Source organism: Microtus pennsylvanicus, chromosome 21 (genome assembly GCF_037038515.1).
Source record: "Microtus pennsylvanicus isolate mMicPen1 chromosome 21, mMicPen1.hap1, whole genome shotgun sequence".
NCBI lineage: Eukaryota > Metazoa > Chordata > Mammalia > Rodentia > Cricetidae > Microtus > Microtus pennsylvanicus.
The window spans coordinates 17872418-17889170 of NC_134599.1; the positions used below are offsets into that span (position 1 = coordinate 17872418).

Consider the following 16753-nt stretch of genomic DNA (forward strand, 5'->3'; position numbering starts at 1 on the left):
GGCTCCAGAGGAGGGAAGGTCGAATATTTTCCTTCTGAACTTTGTTCTATTTGGCTCGGTCCTCTCCTCTGACACGGGTTGAGGCTTGAACTCTGTCCTAAAAAAGATCACCATCCTGGCTTGCCTGGAGTTTTTGGCAAACCTGAGTCCTGGAATGAGCAGTTCTCAGCACCAACGCCCTGTGCAGGATCTGCCTTCCAAAGGCGGTGGGCATGACGGAGCTGGGAAAAACATATCTTTTTATTTATTTAGTGAACATTCTACAGGTGAAGGAGGGACAGGGACAAGCCATCCTTCAAGTCAGATTCCACCATGCCAGGGCATAGGGGAGGTCCAGTGGTCTTCCTCGAGGCTGCTGGGCCAGAGGGTACCTCCATATCAACATCCCCAGAAATGAATCCGAAAGGAGCTGGAAGGAAGAATCCAGAGATATTTGAGGGCCCCATCAGACCTGTTTCTGTAGGTAATAGTCCCAGCAGACTCAGACCGTGTGTGTGTGTGTGTGTCTGTGAGTGCCTGTATGTGTGTCAGTGTGTCTGTGTGTGTGTCTGTGTCTGTGTGTGTCTCTGTGTGTGTCTGTGTGTGTGTGCGTGGGTGTGTATGAGTGTGTGTGTATGTCAATGTGTGTGTGTGCGTGGGTGTGTATGAGTGTATGTGTATGTCAATGTGTGTGTGTGTGCGTGGGTGTGTATGAGTGTGTGTGTGTCTGTGTGGGTGTGGGTGTGTATGAGTGTATGTGTATGTCAGTGTGTGTGTGTGTGTGCGTGGGTGTGTATGAGTGTATGTGTATGTCAGTGTGTGTGCGTGGGTGTGTATGAGTGTATATGTATGTCAGTGTGTGTGTGTGTGCGTGGGTGTGTATGAGTGTATGTGTATGTCAGTGTGTGTGTGTGCGTGGGTGTGTATGAGTGTATGTGTATGTCAGTGTGTGTGTGTGCGTGGGTGTGTATGAGTGTATGCGTATGAGTGTCCGTGAGGGTGTATGTGCACTCATGTACATGTGTGGAGGCCAAAGAGTAACCTCAAGTGCGGTTCCTCAGGAACCATCTACCTTGTTTTTGTTTTTTGGTTTTAGACAAAGTCTTTTGCTGGCACCAGAGAGCCCTGTGACCAGCCTGTCTCAGCCTCCCCAGCATGGGTATCGCAAGCATACGCCACTACACTCAACTTCTGCTATAGACTCCAGGGATGAAACTCTGGTCCTCATGACTGCATAGCATAGCAAGCCGTTCACCAATTAAGCTATTTCTCCAGCCCCTAAACTTTCTTTAAGCTTCTCTTAGCATCACCAGAAAACAAAAGGTTTCTGAATTTGGAGGTGTCGGAGCCAATGGAAAGAAATGGTAGCGATTTAGACACAGGTACAAGGCAAATAGGGTTCCAGTGCCAAGGTTGTGTGGGGCTGTTGTGGAGGAAGAGGAATTCCCTCCGAGAGGACTGATCCCAAGAGAGACCTACGTATGTTCTGCCCTAGCCACAGCCCTCTGATGGTAGTCACGATGGAGTCAGGAGCCTTCATCTCCATCCTTGTGGTTGGAAGAGGTGTGGGCCCAGCTGGGCCAATCAGAATCACTCTGGAAATTTGGAGTTGAGCTGAGACACCACTTAAGGGTCCCTGAAGTTCAATCAAACATAACATAAACTGTGGGGAGGCTGTGACACATGACGGCCCCGTGTCTGACAACCCAGAGGTTGCTGGTGTGCAACGGAAGGTAGGTGTGGAAGAGTAGAGAAAGTAGGATTAATGGAGGTAGAAATGGGTTGGAGAAAAGGACGGGGCGGGGGGGGGACATGCAGCTGCCTGGGCTTCTGCCAAGGTTCCTGCTCGACCCTGCTCTGTCCTTTTTTTTTTTTTTTTGAGTTGGTTTGTAAAATTCTCCAGTCACCATCCTTCCTCCTCATCAAAATCATCTTGTCTGTGAGATCAAGGGACAGCGTTAGGAGCAAGTGTGCCAGACACGTCACGGGATGCTGACTCAGCCCAAGGAAGGCTGTTCTCACTGGACTGTTCAGTCATGACGAGGACTACCTCTGGAGAGGATGCATTTCCGGTTCCGAACTGGAAGGAACCGGAAGACTGACAAATGCAGCCTTGGGAATACAGAGGGCCATCATCTGGAGGGAGGCTGGAGCAGAAATCAGTGAGGTAACTTCTGCTCTCAGGTAGCATTAGCTGCTTCTCTTGTGACATTTCTTTTGTCAGCTCTCCCTCTGGCATCCTTACACTGCTGAACGATGCCCCTCCCCCCCCAGCTTCTAGTGTATCTGGATAATAGTGTATCTGACTCAGGTCAGATCTGAAGCCCAGTAGGTACCGGGAGATGTACACGGATGTTCTGGCCATAAGGAGTAATGTCTCTGAGGTTGTGCCAACCCCACGTATGGTTTGCAAACCCTGGAATCCTGTCGTCTCCTGTGTTGGTTCCCCAAGGTTGGCAGATTTCTCAGACACTTAGGTTTCACTACTTCTAAAAGAATCAGCGGAGGCCAGGAGACTCATGACTTTCATGGCAAGACAGAGACATGGCACTGTTCCAGCGGAGACTAGGGAGCCTTCCCTGCCTCCAACCTTGCTGAACAGCCCCTCCCCTTAAGAGTGCCTTACTTCATGAAATCTGGAGATTTGGCCATTGCATGTTCAAACTCGGAGAAGGACAGCATGTTGTCATTGTCCAGATCTGACTCGCTCAGGACCTGGTGGAAGGAAGGAGGCACAGATAACCCCAGGAGATGGGTCTCAAGATGGAGAGACAGACAGCATAGAGAAATTAGCGTATGGGAGGTGTCTCAGGGCCCCCCCAGAGTGGTGCGCACTAAGGTAGGGGTACAGGAGGCATCACGGGCTGGCCTTTTGGAAGAAGTCTCCTCAGCAGCCCCCAGCACCAATGTGGCACTGAAGACAGTAGTCCCCTCTCACCCCATCAGCCAAACACAGGCATGAGCCCCGCATTGGAAGAAGCCCGAGTCAGGCAGGAAGTGACACCATTCAGCCCTGAAATCCTCAGGGGCTCTCACAGCCTGAGAGCTCATGGGCCTGTGCCCCATCTTGGGTTTTCAGGGCTGTGCCCATGCCTTGCTGAGCAATGTGAGCAGGGGAACATTGAGATGTGTTCATCTCATGCTAAGCTGCGGTAGGCCCAGGGGCCCCCGGTGACCCCTGTCGGTGGGAGGCTCTCAGGTGGGAAGGGAGGAAGATAGAAGGCCTGTACTGGAAGAACAGACTTCTGAGGCAGGGTTCTCTCCGCTGTGTGCCCACTTCTCAGGCACCACGTGCTGCCCATCCCCCGTGGCGGCTGCTGGCCGGGGAGGGGCGGGGAATATGTGCAGCCCACTCCAGGCTTGACCCTGGATCCCTTCCCAAGAAGATGGCCTGGTATCCTGGAGCTCTGTGTGGTCACCGGGCCCCTCGGGCCCCACCCTTCCGCTTCTGGATACACACGTGGTGCGTGACGTCCATCAGCAGATCCTCAGACACGTCGTCACTTTTCAGCAGCCTCAGCACAATTTTCTGGAGGTCTTCCTCATCGATGAAGCCGTTCTCGTTAAAATCTGCAGAGAGGACACGGAGGCTGAGTCCCGGGCTCATGGGACCAACTCCCATCAGCCTCTGGGAGGCCACGGAGGGTCCACTTGCTCCGAGTGTGTCTAGAATCTAGGACACGAGGGGGCGCAGCTCGCTGACTTGTGGGGGTGAGGTGTGAAGCAGCTGGACCAGCTGTAGACAAGTAAGGCAACAATAATAGCAGTAATTATAGACATCGACTGTGCACCTACTGTGTGCTCGGATGTATTCTCCTTTAAGTCATTGGGTCCTCGCTGTCCACCTTTTTATTGTCTTATTTTTTGTCAAGAGTGCACCAAGGTTCAGGGGTGACATAGCTTGTCCGGACGTCCAGGAAATGGGAGGGCGAAGTTCAAACCCAGCTAGTCTGGCCTGGCCGCACACTCAAGTCTATGGTCAGAGTAGAAGAGTGAAAGGTGGCCTGGGTTTGGGACCAAAAGCCTTGGGCATCATCCCATGCTTCTGTCCCTGTGTGGTAGCTGCCTGAGGGACCTGGAGGCAGGTCCTAGCTTCTCAGGGAAGTGCACGGAGGTTCTTGAAGCTCGTGCAGCTAATGGGCTGGCTTCAAGGACGCCAGCTGTTCCCTCACTGAGTTGGGGGCTGGAGCAATGCTCCCTACAGCTTGCCATCCTAATTCTGAGGACAGTGCCCAGCACAGAGCGGAGTCTCGATGAATGAAAGAATAAATGAATGAATGAATGAATGTTCGACCTGGTAAGTGATGGGGACATGACTAAACTCCACCATTTAGACATTACAGGAAATCTGGGCTCTTTACCCTTCACGGCTGTCTCTATCACAGAAAGTCACTAATTTTTAGCTGGGCAGAGGATCATCCAAACAAAACAGTTTCCCAGGCTCCCTTGCTACAAGAGGTGGCCAAATGGCTAAGCTCTGCCCAGTGACATATTAGCAGAAGAGGGCAAGTGACTTATGGGAAGGTCTTTGAGACAATGAGGTCACCATGGGACTAGAAGGCAAAGCAACGGGAAAGAGGAGCCTTGATCCTTAGTGTTACAGAGCCTTAGGACCACTGTGGACAACCACTTGTGGCTTCTCCACAAGATACATATTTAATCCCACTTCATTATTTGAGCCGCAGTTTCCCTGTTTGTACAATAGTTGTACCTCTCCACTGTGAAGGTTAAATGAGAAATACATAGCCATCCCTTGGCATGAGTCTAGAATACAGAAGACTCCTGTTAGCTGTAGCCAGGGCTTAATTCTCCATCAGGTGCTTCATTGTTAAGTACTAAAAATGAAAACCTGAGAGGCTGTAACATCCCACCTTGAAAAATGGCCAACAGAGCTAGCGGGTTATTAGGGAAACTGAGGCCCAGAGTCTGCTGGTACCGCAGAGTCCTTTTATGGCAGATCCAAGAACTATCTGCCCCCAAAGGCAGAAGGTGCATATGGAAGGCGAGGTACGTCCCTGACTGTATTTCTCGGTCTGTACTAGAGCCCCAGTCTGAGTTGATCTTGGGCGCTCTTCCTGCGCCGGACGTGAATCAGCGGACCAGGTGAAAGGGGTGGGGAGCTCCCCCCCACCCCCGAAGGAGGCACCGAGCAGGCGCAGTGACACCACACTGCCGGTAAGAAGCGCCTCTGCAGCCTCTCCCCAAGCCCCTGCAGTGTGCCCAGGCATCCTGCTGGCCTAGCTCCCGTTATGCAGAGACTACAGAAAATGACAAGGCTTTGGTCCCAAGCCATCTGAAAACAGAATCATTTGCTAGAGTAAACGTAGTCCTGGGTGGTTCCTGTCCTTCGGGGATGCAAGGGCAGGATGTCTGGGAAAGGGCTAGGGCCGGGGAGTCTGCGCACTGGCTGGGTCCCAGTCTATGCTAACGCAGCCGTCTTAGAACTTGCATCCTGTGACCGACCCCTCGGGTGGGTGTGGGGGCCTCACACTGTAAGCTTAGAGAACTGGATTGGTTAAGCTTTAGCCTCTGAGCCCCTCCTAAACGTGCTTGCCACGAAATGAGCTAAAGCTCATTGCTCGCAGACCAATGGCAGCTTCAGTAGTTTCCCTAGGCTTCCTCCGCGGCCACACCTAGCCACTGACATCCCTGACGTTGGCTCAGGTCTCAGGAAGGTGTGGCAAAACCTGCAACTTGCTTTCTGCCTGAGAAGCCATAGCTGGTGCCACCTGTTTTAGAAAGGCGTGGCCGAGACATCGGTCTCTGACGATTGATAAATCTTCCTGAAGGTATCGAGAAAGGTGACATTGATCACACCGAGGCCAGAATATCCCTCGGGGCAGAAACGGTGTCCAGGAGGTGAGTTCCAGGCCTCAAGGTGCTGTAGCCTTGCTGAGAGATTCTCAAAGCAGTTCTTGTTCAAGATGACCCCGGGGTTCAGATGAACATACAGGGATGGCTTTCCCGTATCCACTGCAGCCATGGGTGGCCTATGACATCATTCTGGCCCCGGAAATATAAACTGAAGTGTCTTGGTGGCGTTCCAAGAAAGCTTGGGAACAGCTGACTTATTTGTGTCTTTGAATGTGGATTTCACTTTTATTCTTTCCCCCATTCCCTCTGTACCACTCTCCCTGCCTGGAATAAAGATGAGAAGTCTGTGGGCACAGGAGGACAATGGACAACAGTCTCGTACTAGGACTTTACAGTTGAGGAAGCATAAAGGATTCTGGGCCCTTGCTTGCTTTCCAAAGTCATCAGTCCAGCTCTAGACTGCCTGACCCCAGACTTCTCTCTCTCTCTCTCTCTCTCTCTCTCTCTCTCTTCATTTGTTTATTGTTTGTTTGTTTATATCCAGCTACCTGTAGCTGGATACAATCCTAACAGATACAGTAATACAGCCAGCTAGAGAAGGAGCCTCCAAACCTGCCCAAGGGGCTTTGCAAAAGCCCGGAGGCCAGGAGATACCATTCCATCAAGTTGTTTCTCGCTTTGATTTAACTCCCAGGTGGTTGGAGTATGCAGTCAGGTTTGGGAGGCAGGAGGCTAATGCATGGCTTTCTAGACTTTTCAGAGGCTGAGATTGGTGGGGGCACAAGGGGTGTATCTTGCTAAGATGGAGATTTGATTCAGAGGTGTAAGAGGATCCACATCTTTGGTCCCCTCCTGAACCTTACCCGGAGTCATCAGGTCAAGAGCATCAAGAGGTCTTTGGAGTTTCACAAGATCCCCTACCATGAGTTACCAACACACTGGTCTCCTCTGTCTGCCTCTTTGCTCTTCCCTTTAATTCCCCTCTTCCTTCCTTATGGGCTTACATCAGACTTACTGGGCAGCTTCTGTGTACTAGGGACTAGATGCAAGCATCCGGGAGTTCTGTCTCACACTAAGCTGACGGCTGCCTATGGTCACAAATCATCAGAACCCAAAGACAATTCTGATTTGTCTGGGTGTCCTGAATGCAGGCTGGGGCACCCGTCCCAGGCATCTATTTATATTGAAGATTTAACTGAACTTTTGAAGGCTCTTTGTGCTTGTTGTCCTTGGGGAAGGGGAATAACTGTGTGTGTTAGGGGCTTGGAGACAGATGAAGACAGATACAAGGACACTGGGGTGGAGTGGAGAGTCATCTGGTCCTGACTTGACCCCAACCACTCAGTCTGACCTCTGAGCACTGAAAATTCCCGTTTATAAAGCTAAGCAATGTTGGCCCTGTGTCTAGAAGACGCTTGTGGGCATCTACTGTCCTGATGGGCTTTGGGGGCTTTGTTTATTAGGCTCTGGAAACCATGGGAAGATGGTAGAGCACTCTTCCTCCTTCTTCCCCTCCCTCCCTCCCTCCCTCCTTCCCTCCCTCTCTTCCTCTCTCCCTCTCTCCTTTACTTCCTTCCCTCCTTCTGTCAAGACAAGGCCTCAAGTACCTCAAGCTGGCCTTGAACTCACTAAGTATGGGAGCATGACCTTGAACTTCTGCTTCTTCCAGCTTTCTCTCCTGAGTGCAGAGATTAGATTTCAGGCAAGAGATGTAACACCCAGCTTTTTCTGTCTCTGAGAAATGTCTTCTGGGGCCATGTTTAGTCATGAGACTCTGCTTTTCTTTTGGCCATAGGTGACTGGACAAGGCTCATCCTCCAGCCATGGTATCAAATCATTGGCTTCGCTGAGCCGTTCAGCGCCTGCTGAGAAACTGAAACTGTGGCCAGTTGCTCGGTGTAGGATCTATAGGCCATGTGGGTAACAAGGGCAGTCATCTTTAGTTCATGGACACAGATGAATAAACCTCAGGTCTGGGAAGGAAGAGGTTTGCTCCGCAGCTGTGCAGAGAAGCTGCCTGGCTTTCTGGCAACTTCTTCACTCTATCCCAGGCCTTCCCTTCTTTCATGGGGTCCGTACCTCTGTCTGTGGACATACTCCATACGAGACAGATATCTGGAGCTGGGGTTGATGGTACTTGGCTTTTAATCTCAGTACTCTGGAAGTGGTGGCAGGAAGATCAAGATTTTCATGGTATCCTCAGTCTCACAATGAGCTAGTTTGAGGCTAGCCTGGACTACCATGAGCTCCACACCTCTTGGTGTGGATGCTTTTGTAGAACCCTGGTGCTGTTTGGTGTGGCGGAGACTGTAACCCGCTTCCAGCCAACAGAATTTGGCAGGCGTGACAGGATGGGTGTCACTTCCGTGGCCAGGTCATGCCATGGAAGACTCCATTCTAACAGGAGACGATTCGAGGGCTGTTCCCTGCCCCCATTATTTTTGAAGACAAGTGGCCATGCTGGGAAGGCTATGTGACAAAAGGGTTGGGGTGGCCTTCAGATGCTGAGGGCAGACTCCAGCTCCTAACCAGCACAAAGCTGGGGGTCAAAGGTTCATGAACACAAGAACTGTATTCTGTGAGCTGCTTGGCCAGAACTTTGGTTGGAATTTTGCGAGACTCTAAGATATGGGATCTTCTCTTATTCCAGCACTGGAAAGATAGGGGCAGATAGATCTCTGTGACTTCCAGCCCTCCAGGACTTCATAGTGAGACCCTGCCACAAAAAGAATAAAAGAAAGCAAAAGAGGAAAGAGGAGGAGGAGGCAGGAGGAAGGGGGAGGGAGGGGAGTGGAGGAAGAAAGAAGGAAGAAGGATCAGATAAGCCAAGCCTGGATTCCTAACTTGCTGGCACCCTGAAGCCATGAAGTGTGGCACCTGAGGTCGCTGAACTTTGGGGGATTTTTTTTTTACCCAGCCCAGGCAGACTAAGATTAATTGTCCCTTATCTGTTGCTTCATGAGCTAAGTTTCTGTGACTTGCAACCCATGCACTCTTGGCTGAGACTGGAGGGCTGAGCTGGGCCGGGACCCTGCTAGAGGTGTCTTGTCCTGGAGAGTGTGACAGGACTTCAGTCAGCACAGCTGCCACCTCTGACAGAAGTGTGGCTGTGACTAGTGAGCTAGGACTGGCTCCTGGGATCAAAGGCGTTCTCCTGGGACACTTGGGACTGCTTGAGAAAAGGAAGAAGGAAGCTGTAGGAGAACACACACACATACACACACACACACCCCAGGCGGGACTGCTACACTGACAATATACAGTTGTGTGATTTCATTTTGGATTGAGATTCACTACGAATTTGTGTCTTGTACCAAATTTAAGATATTTAGGGCCGTTAGTTCTTCAAATATCTTTTCTACCCTTTGCTTTTGAGACTCTAATTGGATCAACTGGTTGCATATTCGACCTTTCTAACTCTGCCTGTCCCAAAAGCCATGTTCTTTCGTTCTCTCAATGTGTGCCCTCTGTTATTCAGATTTTTTTTCTCTGCCTCTGTCTTCAGATTGGTCCTTTCCTCTGTTATCTCAATCGTCCTGTGAAGTCCACCCAGGGAGTTTTGATTTCAGATGTGTGTTTTTGTGTTTGTTTGGCTTGTTTGGTAGTGGGGTATGAACCTAAAGGCTATGGCATATTAGGTGAGTGCTCTATCATTAAGCTACCCCCAGACATCTAATTTTTTTTATTTTGTAATATAAACTTGCTAAGCTATCCAGGTTAGCCTTGGATGCACTCTGTAGCTCAGGCAGACTTGGACCATGTGAGCCTCCTGCTGCAGTGTACCACACAGCTGGAATTACAGGCCCAGCTTCTTCTCAAAGTCATATTTTTCTTTTTCTTTCTCTCTCTCTCTCTCTCTCTCTCTCTCTCTTTTGTTTTAAAAAAGAGGAAAACATTTAATTGGGGCACTTGCTTACAGTTTCAGAAGTTTAGTTCATTATCATCATGGTGGGAGACGGTGGCATGCAGGCAGACATGGTGCTGGAGAAGGAGCTGAGAATTCTACATCTTGATCCAAAGGCAACAGGAAGTGAACTGAGACACTGGGTTTGACTTGAGCATATACGAGACCTCAAAGCCCACCCACATAGTGACACACTTCCTCCAACAGGGTCATACCCACCTCAACAAAGCCACATCTCCTAATAGTGCCACTCCCTGGGAGCTTATGGGGATATTCAAACTACCAAGCTCAACTCACTAATTTCCAAAATCCCGTAACAATATCATAACACAAAATACATTTAGTCCAACTTCAAAAGTCCCCATAGTCTATCACTGTCTCAGTAATGCTTTAAAGTCCAAAGTTCAAAGTCTCTTCTGAGATTGATGAATCTCTTTACTATAATCCCCTATAAAACCAAAATCAAAAAGCAGATCACACACTTCCAACATATAATGGCACAGGATAGACATTATCATTCCAAAACACAGGGAAGGGAACATGGTGAGGGAATATCAGACCAGAGTAAGACCAAAACCCAGCTGGGCGAACCCCAAACTCTGCGTCTCCATGTCTGATATCAAATGCTCTTCAGATCTCCAACTCCTTTCAGCTTTGTTGACTGCAACATACTTTTCTCTCTTAGGCAGGGTCCACTCCCCATTAGCAGCTCTTTTCAGCTGGTATCCCGTAGTTCTGGCATCTCCAACATCTTGGGGTCTCTAAGGCAATTCAGGCTTCACCTTCACAGCGTCACACGATGGCCTCTTTGGGCCTCCATTCAGGGACATCCCTAACAGCCCGTCTCAGAGACTTTCCTTAGTCGCTGAGGAATAATGGAGGAATATTCCATTACCCTTTCCTTCTAACCTTAAAACCATGGGGCTGAAGCTGCCAAGTTCTGCTGCTTGCTGGGGCTAGAACACGGTCCCCTTGTTCAATCACATCTTGACCAGCTATCTGTTTTCCTTCACTGCCTCCATAGCTGTATTTTTCTGATGAGCTTTCATATCTATTCATTGTGTGTGTGTGTGTGTGTGTGTGTGTGCAAGCGAGGGGGGGCGGGATTTTCTTTTACTTTATTGGAAATGGTTGTTGTGATGGTCAATCTTATGTGTCAATTTGACTTGGCTGAGGAATGCCCAGATAAAGGCAGAAAAAAAATTATTTCCTGGTGTGTCTGTGAGAGAATTTCTGGAAGAGATTAGCATTTGAATCAGCAAACCGAATAAAGAAGGTCACATTGAAATGTGCAGGAGACAGTCCTTTCGTGGCTGGGGGAGGGTGGTGGCCTCATGAGGCCTCACTCCTGAGTCAGGAACTATTGGCAGTTGTGTGTGGGGGGGGGGACTGGGAGTAACTTTCTTCAGTGGTGTAGCCTCTGGTAAACTGCCCATGCTCCAGTAAACAACCCTTCAGCCACTCTTGTGTAGGCAACCCCAGTTAAATGCGATGGATCTCTCTCTCTCTCTCTCTCTCTCTCTCTCTCTCTCTCTCTCTCTCTCTCTCTCTCTCTGTTTCTTTGTCTCTGTCTCTCTCTCACACACACGTGGATGTTGGGGGCTGGTAAGGAGGGGTACAGAGGGAGAGAAAGAAAAGAGGGTGAGGAGGTGAAATGATTATAATACATTGCATGCAGGTCTGAAGTCATCAAAAAATAAAAAAAATAAGAGCTGGAGAGGTGGCTTATGTGTTTGGAGTATGTATTGTTCTTGCAAGGGACCTGGTTTGGTTCTCAGTAACCACGCTGGGAGGCTTACAACCACCTAATCCAGAGGATCCAACGCCCTCTTCTGGCCAACTTGAGTACTGTGTGTGTGCATGCACACACACACACACATACATCTTTTAAATACATTAAAAACAAATAAAAATTAAAAACCAAGATCACACCCGTCATTGTGCGTTGGCATCACCCAGCCCGATAAGGGCCCAATAGCTGACAAGCGGAGGTCGGAGGAGCTTTTCTGTCTCTGCTCTGTCCTTGGTCAATGGTGCTTTCGATTCTTGTGCCTTTGGACTGAATTAAATCACCGTCTTTCCTGGATGTCCCACGCACAGTAGACTGTGTGGTTGCTGGTCACCAATGTCCCCCAAGTCCACCCCTACAGGTCCTTCTTTCTCTTTCTCCCTCTGCCCTTCCCTCTCTACCCCTGCATCCTTTTCCCTTCTCCTTCTCTTTCTCGTGGCTTCTGTTTCTCTGAAGAGCTGACGACAGCGGCGACGGCGGCTGTTTTAAGACTCTATCAGTGAATTTCAGTATCTGGGTCATGTCAGAGTCAGTCTTCCTTCTGGAGGCTGCAGCAAGATTTAAAGGAATTTTCTTGCATAGCAGGTCACTTTGGGGTATTGTAAATGTCTCAGTGTGGAGATGCGGAATTCTGTTCAGTTCTCCAAAACATTGCTGACATTTTTGGTTTAATTCAGCCTGCAATCCTGTCATTCAGGTTCTCCAGATTGGGGGGAAGGGAGGGTTTGTTTGTTTAGTTTGGGATCCAATCAGGAGCCTTGTGTATCCTAGGCAAGCATTCTACCATTGAGCTATAACACTAGCCTTTGGCTTTTTAAGACAGGGTCTCACTATGTAGTCCTGTTTGTCTTCAAACTTGTAATCCTTCTGCCTCAGCCTTCTGATTACCAGTGTGTGTGCCACCATACCTAGCAAGTTTAGGTTTCCCTCGGCCTGCATGGTTCTGCTCACTGATGTCTGAGGACAGGAGGAGCCGGATGGCCTCCTTAAACAGAAAGGGCAGTGGTCATCCGCGCCAGTCTGCCTGTGCAAGCAAAGGAGTTTCCATGATGTACTCAGAGATGTTTATGGTCTGTTGGAAAGTGTCTCAGGATTTCTTTAGCTCTTTCCTTTCAGTTGCTTTGGAGAGATCTGAGTATCCCACTGGGCTCCGGGGACAATACAGGGCAAAGGGCAGACATCACAGATCATCTTTCTCAAGCCTTCACTTTCAAGATGAGAGAACGGGTTCTTGGGAAAATGAAATGACTTGTTCAAGACTAGGCAGCCACTGCATGCAGAGCCGGCTCTGGTGCTCATGTCTCTCAAGTTCCCACCCAATCTTCTTCCTGCCAGACAAGCAATGTCTTCCCTTTCTCACTGGCTTGCCCAGAGAGAGATCACCGAATAGCCACATCGGTGACCCCAGTGCCCTTGGATGGAGTTATGATTTGAACATGAAATAGAGCATTTGTTTCCCAGCTGCTGGCACTGCTTTGGGAGACGGTGGGACTTTTGGGAGGAGGAACCTATCTGGGAAGGGCATGGATTTCTTAAGGGGCAGGACTGGAGGCTTACAGTACCACCCAGCATCCCGTGTCGCCTCTGATTCCTCTTTCACCAACATGTAAGGAGGTGAGGCGTCTCAAACACATGTGGCCTTCTGGTCACCCGCTGTCCCTGCACGATGGACTGTGCCTTCAGACACTCTTAATAAATCCTCCTTCACCTAAGTTGCTTCTTGTCACATATGTTGGTGACAGCAATAATAAAGGCCACTTATATAGATAACATAGAGGGAAGGTCTATCAGAGTTGAGATTCCCAACCGGTTTTGTTATTTCACAGTATTTAAGAAACACAATATATACTCATAAAGACCAGATGAATCCCCGTTATACCATACCATCAATGAACTAACATTGCTGGATTTCAGATGTGGCAGATTCTCTTTGACCGCTTCCTCCTCCCCACTCAGCACCCCAACCACCCCAACCAAGGTACCCACCATAGATGCGAAAGGCATATTCGATCTTCAGGCTGGGGCAGGCCTGCTCACTGAACACTGACGCCATGCCCAGGACATCTTCGAAAGAGAACACGCCGTTGTGGGAGAATACCCTGCAGATTCGGTCTCTGAAAGGGTTGACCTGTGAAGGGAGTGAGGGAGACAAGGTCTATCAGGGCCCAGGTGTTGCCTCCCTGGGCCTCTCCCACCTGCCATTAGCACTGTGTCTGGGCCCAGGCAAAAAGAACAAGCTCAGGAGTAAAACAGGACCCTGGGTGTGACGGAGGAACCCAGGACCAGGGAGCCTGCTTGACATCACTCTGCTTGTCCATGTCTCCTCCTGCACACACATTCCAGTGGCTTGTGTTTGTGTGTGTGTGTGTGTGTGTGTTTGTGTGTGTGTGTGTGGTGTGCATGTGCATGTGTGGCTTTGGGTCGTGTTATTGAAGATTTTTTACAGCTATCAAATTTCCCTCCATTTTACATTGAAAACTCAGAAATTTTTTTTTAAAAAAAATGGATAAAGAATAAAACAAAAGCCATCTATAACCGAGTGCCCAGAGGTAACCAGTAGCATTGCTATAGCAGGCAGCAGACCTGGGCTTAATGCTGTGGCATTAGTTAGGGAGCAGCTGTCATACAGAGACACTCACCGACTATCCCTCAGAGTGAAAGATTTCTCTAAAGTACAGAGATAATAGTTATGCTGCCATGCGGGACTGACATGAGGAATGAGCAGAAGAAATAACCCAGTGTCTGATAGAAAACTCAGCCAATGGGAGCTGCTAGTTGTTCCTTACCCACCACAGATGTCATAACCAATAGGGCAGTTTTCAGATGAGGTGCCAAGGCTGGAAATGAAGCTCAGCAGCAGAGCATTTGCCTAGCACGTGTGATGATGCCCTGGGTTCAATCCCCACCCCACACACGCCTCCACACCTACACACACACACAGAGTTCCAAATTACCAAGGGCCACCCTGTTTCCAACTCCGATTCCCTCAAACTGCCCTGATCTTAGCATGTGAGCTCCCTCCTCTACTGACATTCCTCCACGTGGGCTTGTGACATCCCAGCCACCATCGGCCAGTTTGGGTACAGCTCACTATTGCAGCTTGCGACTGTCCCTCTAGTCCCCAGGAATAGGCAGGTGGTGAGAGGACTTTCGGGGGCAGAGCTCATCATAATTTGTAATAGTTTAGATTATAATTGTCTCGCCAAAGCCTGTGTGTTATAGGTGTGGTCCCCAGGAAGCAGCGGAAGCTTTAAAAGGTAGGTTCCGTGAAAGGTGGTAAGACATTAGTGAGATGTGTCCTCGGAGAAGATCATGGGACTCCAGTTCTTCTTATTACCTTTGCTTCCCAGGTGCCACGAGGTGGGCAGCTTCCTTCTCTACATATTGTGTTGTCTTGCAACAGACCCCGAAGCAATGGGGACAGTTGACCAAGGGCTGAAATTACAAAGCTGTAATCCCCTTCTAACACGATCTGCTCTGGTGTTTTATTATAGTGACTGTTGATTCGTATAGAGCTTGGCAGGGAGGCACAGAGAAGGGTGCTTGGCAATCTTTAAAAGTAGCAAGTTCTTGTAGACCAGGCTGGCCTCAAACTCACAGAGATCCACCCGCCTCTGCCTCCCACGTGCTGGAATTAGAGGTGTGTGCCATCATGAGAGAGGGTAGAAGGGGAGGGGAGAGGAAAGGAGGGGAGCAGAAAAAAATGTACAGCTCAAAAAAAATTTTTTTTTTTAAAAGTAGCAAGTTCAGCTTTGACACGCCCTCCTCTCACTCTCTGGGGCTCCATCCATTCCCTCATCCCAGGATGCCTTTCCCCAGTAGCTCAGCGCCCCCACCCAGCAGACCTTATCAGACTCCAACCTCTCTCTCATACTTCAAAACAAACCCTAATAGCTCATACCTCCCTCAAATCCCTGTTCTTATATGTACCCTGACTAAGCCTCCTGACCCTGTAAGCCTTTAGAGCAGATGCAAGCATGCAGTAGAGCCCCAGCTCCCCCGAAGTTCTAATCAGCTGAAGTGGTTCTCTGGGTTTTTCTAGCTCTTTTCTATGACAAGGCATCTCTTTAGAGCCCCGTGTTTCATGCAAGCCTCTCTGCTTCAGCTGGTCAATGACCTATCACGTAGCTTGAGCCGACTGCTAAGGATCTATACCAGTGGTTCTCAACCTGTGAGTCATGACCCCTTAGCTGTTCGCCAAGACCATTGGAAAACACAAATATTTACATTACGATTCATAACAGTAGCCAAGTTACAGTTATGAAGTAGCAACAAAATAATTTTATGGCTGGGTCAGCACACCAGGAAGAACTGTACTAAAGGGGCACAGCGTTAGGGAGGTTGAGAACCCCGCTCTCTGGAGCTCCCACCTGGATCAGCCAATGCTTAGCTCTCTTGCTTCAGGTCTTCAGTTTTGACATTTGGGATATTTTCTTTTTCTTTCCTTCTCCTAGAACTCAGCCATACATTTACCCGTGTGGTTTTATTTTGTTCATCATTGTATTTGAGATGAGACATTGTGTGTCACTTCAGGTGGCTATGCAGCTCTCAAATTTTACTCAGCATACAGGTCACTTGGGGTCACTCTTAAAAGCACGAATTCGTGTTTGACAGTTGTAGCGCTTCATCTGTGCAAGATGAAGAACCAGCTATTCCCCATGATGCTTGTGGGTCCCAGTTTTGCACTGTGCATTTGAATATCTAAGAGGGTAGATCTTGTGGTAAGTGTTCTAAAAATTCAAGTCCAATATGGTGGTGCACACTTGTAATCCCAGCACTTGGGAAGCTGAGGGAAGAGAATTTGGGGGTCAGAGCCTACTAGCCTTGGCTACATAGGGAGTACCGGTCCAGCCAGGGATGTATAACAAGACCTTGTCTCAAAAACAAAACAAGAGAACAATCTTCTAAAAATCGTGAAGAGTGTGATTGTCACATTATGGTGAGCACATGGTATATACTACATGCACATCACACATACTTTCACCTTCTGAGGCCCTGTGTCAGGGGGTCAGAGCAGAGGTCAGCATGGTAGAGTGAATTGTGTCCCTCCAAAGTTCCTGGGTCAAAGTAGCAAATCACCACACCTCAGAATATGACTTCGTTAGGAAGTAGAGTTGTAGCTACGATTCCCGAGGTTGAAGGGACATCACACAGAGGAAGGATCCTCATGACATACAATGTTGTCCTCATATGAAGGGACTGGACACATGTGTGTTCTCAGAGACTGCCACATGGAGGCAGAGGCAGACATCAGGGGGAAGCTTCTA

General features: G+C 49.1%; 1 protein-coding gene across 1 annotated transcript in view; it reads right to left on the reverse strand.

The window, feature by feature from the left end:
* Positions 1-266: 266 nt before the first annotated feature.
* Positions 267-16753, reverse strand: part of Cib4 (calcium and integrin binding family member 4) — a 57001-nt gene continuing 40514 nt past the window's right edge. The window contains exons 4-7 of the mRNA XM_075955576.1: positions 13473-13614; positions 3440-3549; positions 2606-2694; positions 267-409 (exon numbers count right to left, since the gene is read on the reverse strand). Coding sequence (XP_075811691.1) covers positions 379-409; positions 2606-2694; positions 3440-3549; positions 13473-13614 — 372 coding nt within the window. The 3' untranslated portion in view covers positions 267-378. The remainder of the gene's footprint in view (positions 410-2605; positions 2695-3439; positions 3550-13472; positions 13615-16753) is intronic.